We start from the raw sequence: 21,052 nt of genomic DNA, 5'->3' as shown, positions 1-21,052 counted from the left end.
AATTCTTTTGCAAAAGTGGGCTAGAAATCACTACAAAATCTTCTAGGTAATCTTCACCAAAGCAGGCAACTAGTTACACTCTACCCTAAAATATATTTATAAAGTAAATGTGTAAATCCCAAAGGCTATTTTCATTCCAGAGATTAAGAAAGAAAATTTTCAGATACTCTGTGTCTTTTTATCATAACTTGTAACATTTCTGGTTTATTTCTAGAAAGATGGGCCACACTTAAAGTATACTTTAATATAAAACAAATGAACAATAATTTTTGTAAATTAGAATTAAGTGAAACTCTTCCATTCACCTCCTTCTTATTCCATCTTTTTAACTTATGAAAGTAATACACGCTCATGCTTGCTGCAAAGTCAAACAATCCTAGGAACTATATCCATAAAGTAAAAGCTAACAGGATTTCCCAGCTGCCCTTCCTCCTCAGAGCCCCAGGTACCAGGGCTGATCATCTGCCAACAGTGTCGTCTTCCACTCCTTTTACCATGGTCTGCACACCAATTTACATGTGGGTTCTTTTTACACAAACAAAACCAAAATATGATAATGCCAAACATTTTCCTCAGCAACTAGTTTTCTTATGGACAAAAAAATCTGAATTGAACATATGTTTTGAAAACTGTGTATTTCCACAGAATAAACGTTTTATAATTTGTTCAATCATTCCTCCTTGGTGATTATTAAAACTTGTATTTTTTTTTTTTTTGCCTGCCACCATGAACATTGTTGCTATATTGCTATTGAAACCAAATCCTTACTAACTGGTGCTCATATTTCTACAGGATGGATTCCTCCACATGGGACTGCCAGGTAAAAGGGTACACTTGTTTTTAATAAATATTGCCAGATTACTTTCCCAAAGGGATATAGCAATTCATAGCTCTACTAGCATTATATGAGTGCCTGTATCCCCATATCCTCACCAGCGGTATACTGTACTTCTTAAGTGGTGCCAATCTGAGTGAGAATGAATCCCTAATTTTAATTTCCTTGTTTATGGCCATTTTTTTTTTTTTTTGAAGGATCTCTTTCTCCTTTACCATTTTCTATTCGACTATCTTCTTATGAGCTTACAGGAGTTGTGGGGGTTTTTTGTTTGTTTGTTTTTAAAAACAAACAAACAAACAAAAAAAAACTAGACAGGGCTTGCTCCGTCACCCAGGCTGGAGTGCAGTGACACAACCACAGCTCACTGCAGCCTTGAACTGAGCTCAATGGATCCTCCTGTCTCAGCCTCCTGGGTACCTGGGACCACTGGCATGTGCCACCACGCCTGGCTAATTTTTCTTTCTTTTTTTTTTTTTAGAGGCTGGGTCTCACTATGTTGCCAAGGGTGGTCTCAAATTCCCATCCTCAAGGATTCTCCTGTGGTGCTGGGATTGCCTCTGTGCCCGGCAGTTTATAGGAGATTTTTGTTATTAGGATATTAACTCTTTGCCTATGTGTTCTTCATTTTCCTTCAGTATAGCATTTATCTGACTTTATTATGGCCTTCAAAAATTTTTGGATTTACCATTCCTTATTTTACGTGTTTCAAGAGGATCTCCATTAACCCAAGGTTAGACATATACTCTCTTAAGTTTTTTTCCTAATAGTTTAAATTGTCTTTTAAATTTAGATCTCTACTCTATCTGGAATTTATTTTGTATATTATGTGATATGGGGGTCTAACTTGGTTTTTTCCCAGAAACACAATGAATTATACCAACATCATTTTCTAAATAAATAATGTCTATATTAAGATTTCATATATACTTGCCTCTAATTCAGGACTCTGTTCATGTCCTCTTATCTATTTGTTCATTTCTGAGCCAATATCATCAAATTTTGAACTCAATTATTTCACAGTAACTTCTGACATCTGTTGCGGCAAGTCACCCCTAACCATTCTTTACAATTTTTTTCTTGGCTTCCTATCATCAGACATACTTCCATAAAAGCTTCAAAATAGTTTTGACCAATTCCAAAATTAAAATATTTAAAGTCCCAAATTTATACTTTAACTGGGAAAGGAGTAGTATTTATGATTTTAAGTTTTTCTATCTGAGAACATTGCTCTTTTTATTTTTGGTCCTTCATTAGATTTTATCCTTTAAATTTTCTAGAGTGAAATTTGCAGTTCTTACTTATAAATGTACTATAATTATTGAGCTTTACATCAGCGACAAAACTAGGAAGGAGACAAACAAAATAAAAAAGAAAGACAATTACTATTGTGCTGGTATAGTTATAGCCCAGAAAGATGTCTCAAACGTATCCCAGGGACTTCACCCATGACCCAGTGTCTTTGTACACACTACACTGTCACTCTCATTTCTTTACTGAGCCACTCTTCTCACCCTCCAGCTCTCAGCACGCCATGTGTGTTCACGCCATTTCACTGCACTTCCTTGAGAGCTGGAACTGTGCTGGTCTCGTTTATCCTGCTTGTGTGGGCCCTAACATCAAATAACTGTTCAGTTAATATCTGATGAATAATTCAATGAATTCCTTTGATTAGCCCCATCCTCCCAACTGATTTCTGTAAAAGCAGAAACAATTTGGTGTTCCTGAGAATTTCAAGAATAAATACAGCCGATCTTTACATCAAACTGCTCAAATAGCCTTATAATAGCCATGTCTACTATTCTGTATTACGTTGTTCCATTTAAAAAGGATTTGCACGTTTCTATTTATTCCTCACATTAACCCTATGGAGTAGAAATACTCTCATCTAACCAGTGAGAAAGCTGAGGTTCATGAAAGAGAACCAATCTGCCCAAGGAACATGACCATACATGTGGTTCTAAACCAGGGAAAAAGCTGTTTCATATTGGTTTGGAATCTTGAGTATGTGGTTAGGTTTTTTTCCCCCCCAGGAAAGTCTCCAAAAACTTATTCATCATATTTATTTACTCCATTCATTCATTCACCAAGTGTTTATCAAGCACTTACTAAGTGCTAGGTACTGTTCTGTATGCTGGGGATATAGCAGTAAATGAAACAGATACAAGTCCCTGTCTTCATTAAGCTTATATTCTAATGGGAAAATAACCAGAAACCACAAAATAATTCTATAGCTAACATTTGTGTATTAGCTGTGTGCTGTTTTACATGCTTTATGTGAAATAAAGTTAATCCCCACATCAACCCTACGGAATAGCTTCTAATGTTATCCCTATTTTACAGATGGGGAAATTAAGGCACAAAGAAGCTAAGTAACTTGCACAACATCACATAGTTAATAAAATGCAGAGTTGCAGCATTCCAACTCAGGCAGTCTGACTCCAGATTCCAGGCACTTAACTGTAACACTATGTTTTCTCTATAAAATATTACTTAACTATAACTAAGCTCCTTCATAGATTAAAAAGGCAAAAATTCAGGAGCATTAGGAATAGATTTCCTCCCTCATGGCAAGGAGCCCACCCAATGCTGGGAGAGAAACAGCTAAGGTAGCACCATGACTCAATGACTCCAGCCTGTCTCGCCACACGGCTGGAGATCCCTGACTGTCCAGAAAGGTGGGAAATGGTGACTTGGATATCTGCCCATCTCTCCCCCTTGGCACGGCTGCATTGTGGGTTGGGTGTTTTAAGAGGGAGCAGAGCACTGATAACTTTGCTCATAACTGCAAAAGCAATTATGACATGAAAGAATAAGGACTCTGAAGTCAGGCTGACTGGGGTCCAGATACTGAAGTTTGTGTACTTGCAGCGTGCACACATTCTAGCTCTCTCTCTCACACAGGACATCTGTGAGGACTGAATCAGTCAGGGTGAGTACAGTGCCCAGCACAGTGGAAGGTGTACAAAATGGGCTCAACTAATATAGGTTTCCTTCCCTGTGCTGCCGGTGTAGTCTGTACCAGCTTGCAAGGGAAGCCTTGCTGAAGCACTCATCTGCACGAGCTTAAGCAGCTGCCTCCATGGAGCCCTTGTGTGCAGAAGTCATTACAATGAGCGACGCGAACTGATAATCCTGCCAAAGCGAGTTTTGGGGTTTTCTGTAAGGATTCCAGAATACTGATGGGCCATAAAAAGAGGTTACTTACTGAGTGACAGCAGGGGATAGAACACAGGAATTGCAAAGAGTATGTGCATTGAAACAAAAATTCCAGAAGACATAGCTAGATAATATGCAAGACAACTTCAGGGTTTTTACACAACTATCAGTCGTGAACGTCACTTGTCATTTTGAGCAGGGGGCAACCCCACTCTGGCACCGTGTGTGTTCATGTGTGTGGGCTATTACCTATTCTTTCCTTAAGCAGATTTGCACTCTGACCACTCATAAAAACAGCTGGTAAAATTAAAATTTGAAAGGGACAGGTGCCAGTGTCCCTAAATAGTTGTGTACCATTTGAGTTTGCTGATATACACTGTACTGGGTGTTATGCTACAGAACATAAAAGACTATCTCTGCATTTAAATGGTGAAGAGATAATGTGAGTTAATTCTCATCAGTGTCAGGTAGTTAAAAAAAAGTTAAAGCTGAAAATCTTATTTAATACTTTACCTTTCACAAGTGTAACACTCGCAGAACTCATTGTTTTCTCCAAAAAACCCATCTCCATAATAACAAGAAATTTCTTCTCCAGGTTCAATATCTCTTAGAGCCTTCACACATGCTGTATCTCGACCAGTTGACACAAACTAAAATAAAAGTAACTCATTAAGAAACTCACACCTGAAGCAGAAACAAAATATTTGAGGAAAAAATCTTTTATGCTTACCTTACAATTAGGTCTGCAATCTGAAAAATGTCCAAAAGATAAAGTCAATTAACTGTTGATAAGATCTGAAACACGAACAATTACAGAAATCTGAAATAAGCTTTCCACATAACTTTACAATTTTTGATAGAAGTTTAGGTCTCAAGTTAAACTAAAGGAGTATTAATTTTAATAAATTTGTGAAAAAAAAAATTCGTATTTCAAACTGTCCTTTAATGGAAAATAAAGATTTTACTGAGTTTGATTAAGGCCATTCTGTTAGCAGGACCATCCAACACTAGTGCTAACACCTTAGAAACATAGCTTACCATGGTTTATAAACGCAGCAGGACCAAGCCAGAGTTGAGCACAGTTTTTCCTTGTGGAATACATGACACTGAAGTCGTTTTCTCCATGTCTAAGTAGCATGTTCTCCTCAATTTCTGAAAGTTCGGCAATACAACCCACCAGTAATTCTATTTTGTCATTTCGTTTCCTATTTAAAATATGTGATGTGTTAAAAATTACTAGTAATTATAAATAATAAGGCTTCTTTTAATAAAATAAGCCTGACCAATAGATACCAGAAATTGAGAAGACCTAGCTGTGTATATTTCAGCTAACTTGCTTGGATCCTCACCTGGGCATCATCTCTTCTCCTTGGAGCCCCACAGCCTTGTACCATGGTTACTTGTGTATCTGCCTGATCCTTTCAAGAGAATGGAAACTCCGCCAGGACAAGAACTATGCTACCCATGTCTCTGAATCCTCTGCAGCACCTAGTGTGGTGTTTTGTAGACAGAAAGTACTCAAATACTTGCTGCACTGAATTAAACTTGCTGACTGCTCGATGAAACAGACAGGGTCCAGTGGCAGTAAATGCTCGTGAGGACTCAGAATTGCACTGCCACCCTTTAGAGCAGGGCTCCTCAACCTATGGTGAGGTGTATAATTATTTCATTATATATTACAATGTAATAACAGAAATAAAGTGCACAATAAATGTAATGCGCTTGAATCATCCTGAAACCATCCCCTCCAGTCCGTGGAAAAACTGTCTTCCATGAAAACGGTCCCTGGTGCCCAAAAGGTTGGGGACTGCTTCTTTAGAGCACACCATCCATTAGGAATGTAATAATATAAGCCTATTCACAATCTTAAATTTTCCAGCAGCCACATTAAGAAAGAGAAAAAAGGTAAAATTAGTTTTAACAATATATTTTAACCCAATATATCCAAAATACTATTTCAGCAGGTAATCAATATAAGAACTATTAATGAGAAATAAAATTTAACATGAAATCTGGTGTGTCTATAACACTTACAGCACTTCTCAATTTAGACTGGCCACCCTTCAAGGACTCAATGTGGCTGGTGGCTACTGTACTAGACGGTGCTGCTCTCAAACCCTAGATCTCAAACCTACATTCTCATCAGCAATGCAGAGGGCCACAGGACCCAATTAGCAGGCCTGACACCACGACACCATCCGAGGCAAACAAAGCACACTCGTACTCACACCCACGAGAGGCCTGGGAGTAACTTTCTTTTGCCCATTCCATTTTCAAGTGTCTGATCCTCCAAATTTTTGCTATAAGAAATACACCCAGGGGTTGGTATATGAAAGGGGCTACATGTTTCTCCTGGGAGATAAGGTGGGGAACAGGCATGATGGGAAAGAAGATACAGTCACACATTCCTTCTTTCATCTATGGCTTTTATTCCTCCTGGCTGGGTTCAACTCTACTTTTACTTGAGCCAGCACATATATTACTTTTTCTAAGCACGTAATGCATTAGGATGTTTCCACCCATAGAACTCCTAGGATCATTAAGATTTCATCCCTAACCTCTCCTTGAGGCCAGTAAAAGACTGACTCTGGAAGCCAGGTTACCCTGAACCTTTCAGTAGTCTCATCATTGAGAAAGCATCCAGACTCAATAAACGGCAAACGAAAAGCACTTTGGCCTAGAGATGGGATCTGGTTCAACTCAGACTTTTAATTTCACTATCCTGACTCCAGTCAATGGGCCAAAGCAATGGCACTGCACTGGCTCCTTCAGAGTCGACTCTGACTTCATTCCTTACCATGAATTTCTTAGCACTTTGATAGTAATTTAAGAGAGAACTTTAAATAAAATTACTTTATGGGTTTATACTAGCATAATAGTTACCACTCTTTTGTTGCAACTATTTTGGCTCCATTTTGTTCTGATGAGTATCTATTACATGGCAATATTTCAAATCCACTGTCAGTTGCAAACATTCGCAAGTAAATAAATACCTAAAACAGGAAAAAAAAATGATAATGACTTTTAATTGTTTACCCTGCTAGACTTTCTCAGAATTATAAAAGCAAACCATCAGCAACAATGTAAGATCATTAAGCAACAAATGTTACTGTTACTTTAAAATTTCATATACAGGCTGACCATCTTTATCCGAAATGCTTGCGTACAGATGTATTTTGAATTTTTTCCAATTTTGGAATATTTGAAATCCTCCAATGAACATTTCTTTTGACTGTCATGGGAGCAGCACTCAAAAAGTCTCAAATTGTGGAGCATTTTGGATTTCAAATTTTTGGATTAGGGATACTCAACCTGCATTTGAGTACCTAGCAGCTTGATTCTCTAAAAGTTCATAATGAGTTTCATTTCTAGATGACAAGTTTTCTCTTTGGATGTCATCCAAATGGTCTTACGCGTCCCAAGACTGTCACACTGATTAATTTTATGAAAAATCAATTTAAAATTTCAGTATTCACTAACATTCAGGCTTTTGGTTTACTACTCTTATTCAAACAGGTTAATATTAATCTTAATAAACTTACATGTTCCTTGAATAATTTCTCCTGCATTTTGTTCTTGTTGAGAAAATAGTGTCGTGCCCATTCGCCTGAAGTCAAACATTTGAAGGCTTTCTCCAAGTGTTCATCTTTCTTAAAACGTTCAATTACTTCCTTTAGTTCTTCTTGCCTTCCTTTAATAGGCCGAAATCTGAAAGAAGTCAAAACAATAAGTTATCTGCCACAATCCTTAGGCCGCTGATCCATCTTAAGATCTTGAGAAAAAGCTAATACTTTAAAAACAGCCATGGTTATTAAAGATCTAACAAAAGAGAACAATCAATAATCTTGACCATTACTGTTCAAGTAATGTTGATCACCTGGATATAAAACTTCTTTCTTCAAACTATATTTTAATATTTTTATTTCACTGTTATTAACTGTGAGGTGACCAGATGATTTAAACAAAAGCTGCCTGATTCAGGCTTATTCTAGTTATCTACTTTGGAAGGTACAAAATGAAGGATCTAGAATAGAGCACATCTAATTGAGAGTTAGAATGACAAGAATTTTTAAAAACATGCAAAATCAAGCTGGAAGAGTGCAAGGCAATGAGTTTCAGAAGTATGGTGAAACAAACAAAATCATGCTATGAACAAAAACATTCTCTATGTACACAGAAAAACCCCAAACTAAGTATTCCAACAGGCCTTGAAACACACCCTGATGTTCCAACTACTTAAGTCAAACAGATCTCTGATAACTGCATTCAGAGAACAAAAAGAGGGCAAAAAGCATAACTCTGGCAGTGAAATGGCTATATTAGTGATGCAGGAAAAACTGCTGGGGTAGGATTTTAAAAGGCTTCCATTATAAAAGCAGCCATGATGAATTCAGAACATTATACCGCTAGGTGGTATGTCCACCCATGATGCAATCATGGTCCCGACTTAAAAGTTGTGAGCTCTTCATTCTAAAGCTGTGTTCTCAGTAAAATATGTCTACTATGATTAAAGGTACTTCAATCTTAATTTCAAAATTTCTTTTCATGTCAATTTCATTTGACTAATTTTCTCACAGATTTTATTTTTTAAAATAAAAACCCAGTAGAAAAAGGAATTAGATTGCTGTTCAAATAAAATGCAGGAAGAAAAAATATTAGTGACTCAGGAGAAAAAGTATCTGAACTATGCATCGTACTCTAACATTTACTACTGCACATCTCATAAACCTGAAAATGCTAAAACTGAGATAAGATCTAGTACAAACTTCAGCAAAGGAAACATTCAGAATTTTTTTTCTAGATAAGCTATCACAAATAATATTTCAGTAAGATTGTTAAGCCACAATATTTCATGAAGGAATATTTATTAGGTGGTGTGTACACAGAAGCACATGAAGTGCTGAGGGAAAAATACAAGAGACAGAAGACATGGCTATTGTTCTTGAATGGAAAATTTAATTGGGAATGAAAGACACATGCATCAAACACAGTTAAGCAAGGCTTCAATATGCAAACACATGTTAATATGGCAAAAATATGCATTGCTACAGCTCCTAAAAGTATGGAAATCACAACAAAGGTACAAGATTTGTTTGGGAAAGGTTTAAAAAAAAGCACATTATAGGCAGGAAAGAATAGAAAAGAAGGCACAGTGAGAGGAAGTCTAAGCAGAGGATATCAATAAGGCTGGATTCAAATACTAGGGTCAGCTGGCTAGCAATAATAAAAGAAAGTACTAGAACCAGGAGGAGGGAAGACAGGAGGTCTGAACAGGTATACTGTTTACTGGACAGGATCTCCAGAAGACCTCAGATAGACTAATACATACTAATACCATTAGGAACTTACTATCTATAGACTCTAGTTTCAGTAACTCTGAACTCTTACCACTATTAAGCAGAACTGAGAGTTCAAACACATCCTAGAGATAATCATATGAAGAAATGGACAATGATCTATTTTATTTTCCATTTTCAATCAATTAGTGTATGAGCCCTAAAAGACATATGAATGCAAGCCCTTTAAACAATTCAAAATGCCTTTAACTAGGTTGTCAGAATATGGTGTTGGAGAACCACCATTAAGATAATCTTTTAAAAGACTTGCAGAACTGGGCAGGCATCTAAACATCCTATTAAACTAATTGCTAATAGCCATCACAATTGATCTTGTCAAAATAAGATCTTGAAGAAACCCAATCTAGACCATTCCTGCTGCAGCCCTACACTATGGAGTTATCTGCACATGAAGACAGATAAGACAACAAAGCAGCTGTTAGCTAAGGCACATACTTCAAGCAACATGAACTATGAAATGGGGAGAAACAGAAAACCCACCCAAGTTTAACGCAGTAATCAGAAAAGCAATATTTCACTTTGAGCAAATGCAATACATCATCCATGACATTAGGTGGCAGGGCTACACTGACAGTGCTGAGCTATTAATATCTTCACATGCTCCATGCAGAACTGACCAGCGGGGATGCTCTATTTTAAAATAAGGTGAAGTGAGGGCTAAATTCACCTACAGCTCTTAAAAACATTACAGAAAAGTAAGCTACATACCTGGAATGAATCTTGGCTATTTTTAATAGGCTTTACGTGTGTTCTACACTTACAGAAACATGTTATTCCCACCTGAAAATGCCTTTCAGGTACCCTTAGTTTTGTTTACCCTTTATTCATGATGCCAAACAATTTATATGCTAAAACCAACATAAAATAGTCAACTCTTGATTTAGTAATATTCTGCCTTCCACCTTTCCTGTGTTGACTTTTGTTTCTGATTTTCTGACTTTATTGCCTCTAACACAAATAAACCCTCCAAAACTATCCCCTGCTACCAGCTAGGAAGAACCTTTATTTCACTTAGAATGTAATTTGCTGTTCCAAAAGTGTTAAAACTTACTGTCACAGTTGGCTGCTATAGGCATGAAATGATGGTTAGGAAAAGGAGGAAGAAAATGGTTATGGGTGCAGATAGGCAGAAGAGACAGTTGTTTTCCATAATATACAAAAACCACCTGGCCGACAGCTCAAGTCAAAAACCCCATTACAACAAATAGTGTGGGAAATAAAAATTAAGATGGTTAACAGCTATTAGGGCCAGAGCAAAATCCACTGAGGACCTTAGAAGAAAATAATTTTCTATTTTGAACAGAAAAATTTTCTGTTCTTTTCTCCTTAACCATAATCACTCTAAATATCCCATACAAACTGCATTAAGCTATCCTTACACTGTGGTACTTAAAGCTAGAAAAAAATTCATAGATCATTTAAAACAACCCTCTTGTTCCACAAATGAGACAGATGATGCCCAACAAGGCTAAGTAGTTTCCCAAGGACTTAGAGCTAATTAATGGAAGAGCTGGGACGTAGGCAGGCCCTTCTCATTTCTGCTCTATTACTTGGCCCAGGAGAGCCCTCTTGTGTCGTTTCATGGTTAGAAGAGCATCTGACCATGGGCTTGCCATGAGCACCAGCACTGAGCCCGGCCAGAGACAGCTCTAGCTTGTATTCTGATGATACAGCGGAAGGGATGGATGTAAATATGAATTTTTAAATTTAGTATTTGGGGGTGGAGTAGGGTGGCAGGAGAGGCAAGAAAAAATAGGTATTTGGCATTTCCAAATCAATATGCCCCTTCCTCCCTCTCTTAATATAAAATTTGCTACTTTAAATAAATCAAACATTAATTTTTCTCTTTCCACACTTCTGATCAATGGCTGGTATAAGAAATAAAAAACATCATTTACAATGGCTATTATTAAAAGAGGCAGGAAAAAAAAAAAGTATGAATTCACACTCCCACACACACCTGTTCCCCACTCTTTCCAGAGACTGACTTCCCAGGTTTTCTTGCTATTTGGTTTTTCTGTTTCCAAACCCAAGAGACCACTGTGGCAATGAAGAAAAGTTGTAGATTTGTATTAGCTGTACTACTGTGCCCTTCCATTAGCATGTACAATCAAGAGTTGACTGGAGGGAGGGGGAGAAGAGGAAGGGGAACAGAAAAAAGGGTGAAAGGGAAAGAGAGGAAGAGAGAAAAATGCTCAAATATTTTTAAGATATAAAATAAGACCATGAGGCAACATAGTGAACACATTTCCCCCTCTGAAGAAAGTTTAGCTGCAAACTGACAGTCTGTAGATGCTGAGCAGGAGTCACAGAACCACAGCTCTCCATTCCTTCTTGACCTGAAAATAAACAAGAACCAAAAACATACCTGGCTGAGTCCTGCAATCAGTGCTCAGCTAATTCCATGGAGTGAGTCCTGATCTTTTGTTGAATGATTTGTTTCTCTTAAAATTACCCTGTTATGGAGTACAAGTGGTTTTTTAAAAAATATAACTATTACCAAACTATTGAAAAAGGTTTGCAAAATGTTCTAAAACTTGTATTTATGCTGACACCTCAAATTACTTAACACAAAAGAACATTATAAAGGCTGAAACAGGTTAGCTGGTATCTTATTATTGTTTGTAATGCACTCTACCTACCTCACAGGGTTGTTGTGAGGAAAACTGTCAGATTTTGAAAAATGCCTTGAGCTCCTCGAAGGAAAGGCGCTATATAAATGCAAAAACAAACAACAACAATAAAAAACTATTTGTAAAATTTGTACTCGTAATTTCTAAACAGACTTACAATATTTGTTGTTGCAAAAATCCTTAAAATTCGGTGGTATTTAAGAACTTTGTGAAGCCACGGCAGGCACAGCAGGATAAAAGCTGCTAAAATTCTTTTTCTCCCACAGAACACAATCTCACCATTAAGTTAGAAGGCTTAAAAAATTTCTTTGCCCCTAATTTTACAGTGATATTTAAAGTGATTTATACATTCATATCGTTAGTTTCGTATTGTTAGTAAATATAGTGAACTATTAAGATTAAAACAAATGCTCAAAATACAGCCAGTTTTGGAAATTCTCAAATCATTAAACATCTACTGTTTCTAAACATTCTTCCTGGTGATACACTGAAAGAAGTAGAAGTGAGGCAAAAGGACATAAAAAAGAGAAATTTTAAAATAACAATCAAATTACCGATGCATGAACATGAACGCAGAGACCATTTAGACAAGGAATATACAACCAGCTTGAAGAATTAAAACCCAAGATCCATCACATTTTACAGTCACTTCTTTTGAGAGAAGAGTCAATAAATTAGCAATGTAAGAAGTATCTATTGGTTATCTACTACTCCAATAAAGCACTATAGATTCTTATTTTCTATAAAATATCATCTTTGAAAATGATTTAAGCCAATATTCCGATAAATTCTTGCTCAAAAGATGAAGAAGAGCTAGAAGGGATAGTTCTATTTTCAAATAAATCCACTAAGATTAAATGAAAATGCATACCTTTCTCTAAGATTAACAAGCTTCACTAATAAAATTTCTGTGTCTTCTTAAATGGCACCTTACATGAAGAGTCTGTTAAAATGCAAATGAACTTCTGAACACCTCTAGTAGAAAGAGGAGGGGCTGCATAGCCACACTGGCCTCAAGAGCCAGCACTATGAAACCCACCTGCTCTAACTAGGGAATAGGACCGTCTGCATCACCACAAGCTGTTTTAGGAACTGTATAATGAAATGTTGCACTGAAAAATATGAATAAATGTACTTTTACGCAGGTTTAACTTGTTTAACCAGCTTTCATTGTAGATGCTTCAATTTCTTTTTTCTTTTTTCTTTTTTTGAGACAGAGTCTCACTCTGTTGCCCAGGCTAGAGTGAGTGCCGTGGCGTCAGCCTAGCTCACAGCAACCTCAAACTCCTGAGCTCAAGCGATCCTCCTGTCTCAGCCTCCCGAGTAGCTGGGACTACAGGCATGCGCCACCATGCCCGGCTAATTTTTTCTATATATATTTTTAGCTGTCCATATAATTTCTTTCTATTTTTAGTAGAGGTGGTCTCGCTCTTGCTCAGGCTGGTCTCGAACTCCTGAGCTCAAAGGATCCGCCCACCTCGGCCTCCCAGAGTGCTAGGATTACAGGCGTGAGCCACCGCGTCCGGCCAGATGCTTCAATTTCTACGGGAAAAAATTTTATGTACTGGATGCATTTTAACTTGGCAGTCCTCAGATACAGTAATTTCTTGAGTGTTAATATTTGTGTGGTAATCCTGAACTTTACATTTTATGACTACATGGTTTTAGGTGAGCCCTAGGAAACTACTGTTAAGGAAATTTTTTATCCTCTTATCACATCACAATGAAATTCATAGGCTAGATGGTTTAGGATCCAAGTGCAGTCTGGGAGCTTGCTAGAAATGCAGAATCTCAGGCCCTATCCCAAAGCTACTGAATCAGAACTTGCATTTTAATAAGATTCCCAAGTAATTCATATGTGTAAACTAATTATGAGAAGCAGTGGTCCAGGAGAGAGTGTTTCCTATTGCAGACACGAATAATAGGTAACCCTTCATCCTCTTGAATAAACAAACTCTGGGAGTTTTGGAATACATGAAGTTCTCTTTATAAACATTGTAACAATTTCATTGCAATTTTGACTTAACACTTTCTGAAATGTTTTATGTGCTTCAATATCTCAGTATACAAGACATAATCAACATAATGTAACTTTCTTGATGGCTACGGGTCAAAATTATGCGCCTTTGCAGTGATATCCTGAATGCTACTAGGTATTGTGTCAAATAGTGATTCACATATTCACATTTCTTAACTCAGGGAAAAGAAAAAAAAGGGCTTTAGGGCAACTTAAATATTATCAGGATCTTTTAGTCTTCTAGGAGGAGAATGAGTACTAGTCTCATTTATGTTCAATGGGAAAAAAAGGGAAGTGGACTTAAAATAATGCAAACTACATCTTATTTGGACATCAGAGCATCCAAACTTGCTGATTTTCCAGAGAATGGCCAGCCATCTAGCAGGGAATTATTTAAATAATTTCTCAACTCCATTCCAACATTTCACTTCATCTCAGTGAGTAAAGATGACAGAAAATTACATTAAAATATCAAAGCCACATTTTTACCTCAATTACTTCTTTCTAGAATATAATCACTAAGTGAAGCATACAGTATCTTTTTTAAATTCTGGCAAGGGATAGAATCAAAAGGGGAAAAAAGGGAACACAAGACTTTCCTCCAATTGCCCATACTAATCGCTACTTCACCCAACTGTTTATCACTGACCATCTTTCAGGGTTGCTACTGACACCAGAACGTAAAACCCCAGTGCAGGTATGATGGACATGAGAAAAGGTGCCAGAATTTGCTCCACCTTCTAAATCCCTGCTGCTGTTCTTTTCCACCAGATTCAAAAACTGCTCGCCATTGAAGTTAAGAGATAAAAGTTGCAAAGTTCTGACCTGTTTAGTGGCAGAAACAATTATGAAATGATCTAAGGGTCTTTTTTAAGAGGAGCGATGATATTTTAGAGAATCAGAATAAAAGAGAGACCTCAGATGTTAAAGGATGACATATTTCAAGATTAACGTAATACTTTACACGTATGGCATCTGACACTCAATAAAACACACATCTAATTTCTTACCTGCATAATGAATACAAACACATCTTTAAAAATATTCACTCATATAATGATTAGCTGAATTTCAAAGATTAAACATGATGATAAAATCCCCATACATTAATACATAGTAGCAATTATTTAAAAGTCTATAATGAATAAAATAGGGATGTAACCTACTTTAAGTAGGAAACAATCATACATTTTCATGGTTGTGCAGGATGCTTATAAAATTTTTCTTTTCGCTAATTATCAACATTTAAAACAGAGTATGAAGCTGCTCCTCCAGCTTTGTATTTTTTTTTTTTTTTTGAGACAGAGTCTCACTCTGTTGCCTGGGCTAGAGTGCCGTAGCGTCCGCCTAGCTCACAACAACCTCAAACTCCTGGGCTCAAGCGATCCTCCTGCCTTAGCCTCCCGAGTAGCTGGGACTACAGGCATGTGCCACCATGCTCGGCTAATTTTTTCTATATATTTTTAGTTTTCTAGCTAATTTCTTTCTGTTTTGCTTTTAGTAGAGACGGGGTCTCGCTCTTGCTCAGGCTGGTCTCGAATGCCTGAGCTCAAACGATCCACCTGCCTCAGCCTCCCAGAGTGCTAGGATTATAGGCATGAGCCACCGTGCCCAGCTAAGAACTTTCCTTTAATGTCATTTTAAATTTTGAGCAAAAGTAAAATTAGCCAATTATTTTCTTAAATTCAACATCATCATCTGTCCCATTCAGGATAAAGACTTAGAATTACCTAGTATTCATTTTATGTGTCTGAAAACCTAAATAGGGATCAAGAACCAAACTGGTCGCTAGGTCATCATTTTCACAGAGCTCCTTGGCAGACATTCCAGAAGATGGTACATAACGACTCTGTCCTTCAAATCCTGAATTACCATTACCTGTGAAAAGCAAAAGAAAGAAAAATAACAAATTGAAAACTACTTAAATCTACCTTAAAAATCTTTAGCTTTGTTGCCCATTCAAGCTAGTAATCAAGAAATGAAAAATTACCTATTTTAATCATTTTAGTATTTAAGAATTCAATACCTTTTGCATAAAACAGAAAACCTAATGCAGTAAACTACCTCTATTATTGAGGCTATTTTGGTAAGCAGAGATCATCATGAGGCTCCCAAGAATGAGGCCTGGGTAGTTGTGAGAATCCCTGGTTCAGAGGCTTTACTCCCCCACCTCCAAGGAACACTGAGAAACGGGATGGGATGTTCCCTATTTTAACACAGCATATAGTGCCGCTGCAGATACGGCTGAGGTGAGAGGTAAATAAGAGGAACATAAGATAGTTTCTGCAGCAAGTGCCAGAATTACACATCTCAAGTACCAAAAGGAATCTTGGAGCTAATTTCAGCTTCCTGCTTTTGGACAGAGGAGTGATTATCATCCCCACTTTGCAGGCAACTGAGGCCCAGAGGTTGAGAAACTTGCCTATGATTCCAGAGCTAGGAAGAAGTGGGGAAAGTAATAGAGAATAACAGGCCTATTTCTAACTGACCTTTGTTTGAAACAATTCTGAATAACTGGATAAAAATAGGGACTGAAATAATTGGGTTTAATTGTGGAAGAAAAGCAATGTAAAAAGGAAAGGAAGGCCAAATTTATAAGGATGAAGCTTCATCAGTGCCGATTAACTTTGACGTATACATCATTGACAGTGTCTTCATGGAATTAGCATATATGATTTACAGAGGACACCAGCAATATAACTTTAAGGCTCTCAAAATAAAAACCTGGAAGAATGAGAGACACAGATTAACTTTCTTTTCATTCACTCTTTCAAAAAACAAAATAAACACATGTAAGTTCCTGCTAAGGGTCGATACATGATTTTGCAATCAAATTATTTGCATGTAGGTATGCGAAAAGCTATTAGAGTTGTTACATTTTCTATAATAGCTACATGGAAATATAATTCACATACCATACAATTCACCCATTTAGTGTACAAGTCAATGTTCTTTTAACATATTCATAGTCATTCAACCATCACCCTTAAAAGAAACCCCGTATCCATTAGTAGTCTACCCCTTCCTCTCTCCTGCACAGCCCCTGGCAACCACTCATCTACTTTCTGCTTCTATGGATTTGCCTATTCTGAAAATTTCATATAGATGGAATCATATAATGTGACCTCTTGTGACTGGCTTTTTTCAATTAGCATAACGTTTTCAAGGTTCATCCATACATCAGTACTTCATCCCCTATTATGGTCAATTCGTATGCCATTATATGGATATACACCATGTTTTGTTTGTCCATTCATCTATTGGTGGACATGTGAGTTGTTTCCACTTTTTGGCTACTACGAATAATCCAGCTACAAATATTTGTGAAAAAGTTATTGTGTATATGTACGGGTTCAATTCTGTTAGGTACGTACACAGCTAGGAGTGGAACTGCTGGGAGTTATATGGTAACCTTATATTTAATCACTGAGGAACTGTCAGACTGTTTTCCAAACTGACTGCACCATTTTACATTCCCACCAGCAATGTACCAGGATTCCACATTCTCCACATCCTTAACAAGACTTATGTCTTTTTGATTCTAGACATCCCAGTAGCTGTGAAGTGTTATCTTGTGATTTTGATCTGCACTCCCTCATGATTAATGATGTTGAACATCTTTTCATGTGCTAAGTGGACACTTGTATATCTTTAAAGAAATTTCTGTCTGTTCAGATCCTTTGTCCATTTTAAAGCTGGGTTTTGCCTTTTACTGTTAACTTTTTTTTTTTTTTTTTTTTTTGAGACAGAGTCTCACTCTGTTGCCCAGGCTAGAGTGAGTGCCGTGGCGTCAGCCTAGCTCACAGCAACCTCAAACTCCTGAGCTCAAGTGATCCTCCTGTCTCAGCCTCCCGAGTAGCTGGGACTACAGGCATGCGCCACCATGCCCGGCTTATTTTTTCAATATATATTTTTAGCTGTCCATATAATTTCTTTCTATTTTTAGTAGAGGTGGGGTCTCGCTCTTGCTCAGGCTGGTCTCGAACTCCTGAGCTCAAACGATCCGCCCACCTCGGCCTCCCAGAGTGCTAGGATTACAGGCGTGAGCCACCGCGCCCGGCCTACTGTTAACTTTTAAGAGTTCTTTATATAGTCTAGATATTAGTTCCTCATCAGATATACGATCTGAAAATATTTTCTCCCATTCTGTGGTTGTTTTCTCAGGTTCTTGATGGTGTCCCTTAAAGCAAAAAGTTTGTAATTTTTAACTTATTTATTTATTTTAGAGATGGGGTCTCACTATGTTGCCTAGGCTGGATTTGAACTCCTGGGCTCAAGAGATTCTCTTATCTCAGCCTCCCAGTAGCTGGGACTACAGGTGCGCACCAATGCACCCAGCAAAAAGTCTACAATTTTGATGAATTCCTGTTTATCTATTTTTGTTTGTTCCTTGTGTTTTTAGTGTCATATCTAGGAAGTAACTGCCTAATCCGAAGTCAGGAAATTAATGCATATGTTTTCTTCTAAGAGTTTTATAGGTTTTGCTTTTACATTTAGGTCTCTGATACATTTTGAGTTACATATGGTGAGATAGGTGGTTCAACTTCATTCTTTTCCATATGGATATCCGATTTTCCCAGCACCATTTGTTGAGAAGACCATTCCTTCTCCCACTGAATTTTCTTGGCATTCTTTTGCCAAAAATCAATTGACCAAATATGTGAGCATTTGTTGTGGACTCTCTATTGCATGGATTTACATGTTTATCTATATGTTAGTGCATCACGGTCTTGACTACTGCACTTTTATAGTGAGTTCTGAAATCAGGAAGTGAGTTCTTCAACTTTGGTATTTTTCAAGATTGTTTTGGATATTCTGGGTCCCTTAAGATTCTAGGAATTTCAGGATCAGCTTGTCATTTTCTGTAAAGAAGCAGGCCAGTATTTTGGCAGGGATTGTGCTGAGTCCATAGATTTGAGGAGTACTGCCAATTTAACAATATTAAGTCTTCCAACCAACAAACAGGACATGTCTGCTTTCCACTTACATAGATTGTCTTTAATTTCTTTCAATAATGTTTTATAGTTTTCAGAGTACAAGTTTTACACTTCTTTTGTAAAATTTATTCCCTTTTTGGATATCATTGTGAATGACATTGTTTTCTTAATTTCCTTTTTGGATTGTTCATTGCAAGTGTATGAATATATAAATAATTTTTGCATATTGATCTTGCTTGTTTGTATCCTGCAACCTTGAACTTGTTTATTATTATTTTTTAAGAGACAGGGTCTTGCTGTCACCCAGGCTAGAGTGCAGTGGTGTGATCATAGCTCACTGTAACCTCGAGCTTCTAGGCTCAAGCCATCCTCCCGCCTCAACCTCCTGAGTAGCTGGGACTACTGGCACACACCACCATGCCTGGCCAATTTTAAAATTTTTTTTTTTTTTTTTTTTGAGACAGAGTCTCACTTTGTTGCCCAGGCGAGAGTGAGTGCCGTGGCGTCAGCCTAGCTCACAGCAACCTCGCAACCTCAGACTCCTGGGCTTAAGCAATCCTACTGCCTCAGCCTCCCGAGTAGCTGGGACTACAGGCATGCGCCACTATGCCCGGCTAATTTTTTCTATATATGTTTTTAGTTGTCCATATAATTTCTTTCTATTTTTAGTAGAGATGGGGTCTCGCTCTTGCTCAGGCTGGTCTCGAACTCCTGACCTTGAGCGATCCACCCGCCTCGGCCTCCCAGAGTGCTAGGATTACAGGCGTGAGTCACCGCGCCCGGCCTTAAAATTTTTTTATAGAGACAAGGTCTCACTATGTTGCCCAGGCTGATCTTGAACTCCTGGCCTCGAGTGATCCTCCTGCCTTGACCTCCCAAAGCACTAGGATTACGGGTGTGAGCCACCAAGCCTGGCCTCATTTATCAATTCTAACACAAGTTGAGTATCCTTAATCTGAAAACCTGAAATCTGAAACTTTTTGAGCGCCAACATGACACTCAAGGTAAATGTTCACTGGAGCATCTCAGAGTTTTGGACTAGGGATGCTGAACTGGTAAGTACAGTTGACCCTTGAACATGGGTTTGAACTGCATCTGCATGAGTCTACTTATATGTGGATTTTCTTCCAACTATACCACCTGAGACAGCAAGACTACTCAATCCTCTTCCTCTGCCTACTCAACGTGCAGATGACAAGGATGAAGGCCTTTATGAATATCCACTTCCACTTAATTAGTAAACGTATTTTCTCTTCCATATGGTTTTCTTAAATAACATTCTTTTCTCTAGCTTACTTTAAGACTACAGTATATAATACATGTAACATACATGTTCATAACTGTTTATGTTATCAGCAACGCTTCAGGTCAATAGCAGTTAAGTTTTTGAGGAGTCAAAAGTTATATGCAGATTCTTGACAGCATGCAGGGCAGGGGAATTTGGCAATATTTGTTCAATAATGCAATATTCCAAAATCTGAAAAAATTCAAAATCCAAAACACTTCTGGTCCTACGCATTTTGGATAAGGGACACTCAACCTGTAGTTTTGTAGTAGAGTCCTTAAGGGCTTTCTATATACACAAACATGTTATGTGCAAACAGAGATAGTTTCACTTCTTCCTACCCAATTTGGATGCCTTTTAATTCATTTTCTTGGCTAACTGCCCTGGCTGGAACCTCTAGTACAATGTTGAATAGAAGTGGGGTGACAGTGAGTCGGATGTGGTGGTTCTGTCTGTAATCCCAAGGTTTTGGGGGTTCTGCGGCGCAAGGATCACTCGAGGCCAGGAGTTTGAGACCAGCCTGAGCAAAGCCCCACAGAGCAGAGAAACCCTGTCTCCACTTGGTGCGTGCCTGTAGTCGCAGCTACTCAGGAGGCTCAGGCGAGAGAATGGTTTGAGCCCAAGAGTTCTAGGCTGCAATGAGCTATGATAGCACCACTGTACTCCAGCCTGGGTAACAGATTGAGAATTGTTTCTTAAAAAAACAAAACAAAACGGTGAGAGTGGATATCCTTGTCTTATTCCTGATCTCATTGGGAAAAACATTTAGTCTTTTACCATTAAATATGACATTAGCTGTGGTTTTTCATAAATTTCCTTCCTTCGTCAA

At 37.8% G+C, this 21,052-nt stretch overlaps 1 protein-coding gene across 2 annotated transcripts in view; it reads right to left on the bottom strand.

Moving 5' to 3' along the window:
- Nucleotides 1-21,052, bottom strand: part of KMT5B (lysine methyltransferase 5B) — a 55,068-nt gene that overhangs the window by 10,913 nt on the left and 23,103 nt on the right. For both annotated transcript variants that reach the window (XM_069471738.1, XM_069471739.1), the window contains exons 3-9: nt 15,732-15,879; nt 11,994-12,062; nt 7,537-7,702; nt 6,878-6,987; nt 5,033-5,199; nt 4,725-4,744; nt 4,508-4,644 (exon numbers count right to left, since the gene is read on the bottom strand). In XM_069471738.1, the coding sequence (XP_069327839.1) occupies nt 4,508-4,644; nt 4,725-4,744; nt 5,033-5,199; nt 6,878-6,987; nt 7,537-7,702; nt 11,994-12,062; nt 15,732-15,879 (817 nt within the window). The remainder of the gene's footprint in view (nt 1-4,507; nt 4,645-4,724; nt 4,745-5,032; nt 5,200-6,877; nt 6,988-7,536; nt 7,703-11,993; nt 12,063-15,731; nt 15,880-21,052) is intronic.

Source organism: Eulemur rufifrons, chromosome 6 (genome assembly GCF_041146395.1).
Source record: "Eulemur rufifrons isolate Redbay chromosome 6, OSU_ERuf_1, whole genome shotgun sequence".
Lineage (NCBI taxonomy): Eukaryota > Metazoa > Chordata > Mammalia > Primates > Lemuridae > Eulemur > Eulemur rufifrons.
This window is presented reverse-complemented; position numbering and strand designations above follow the sequence as displayed.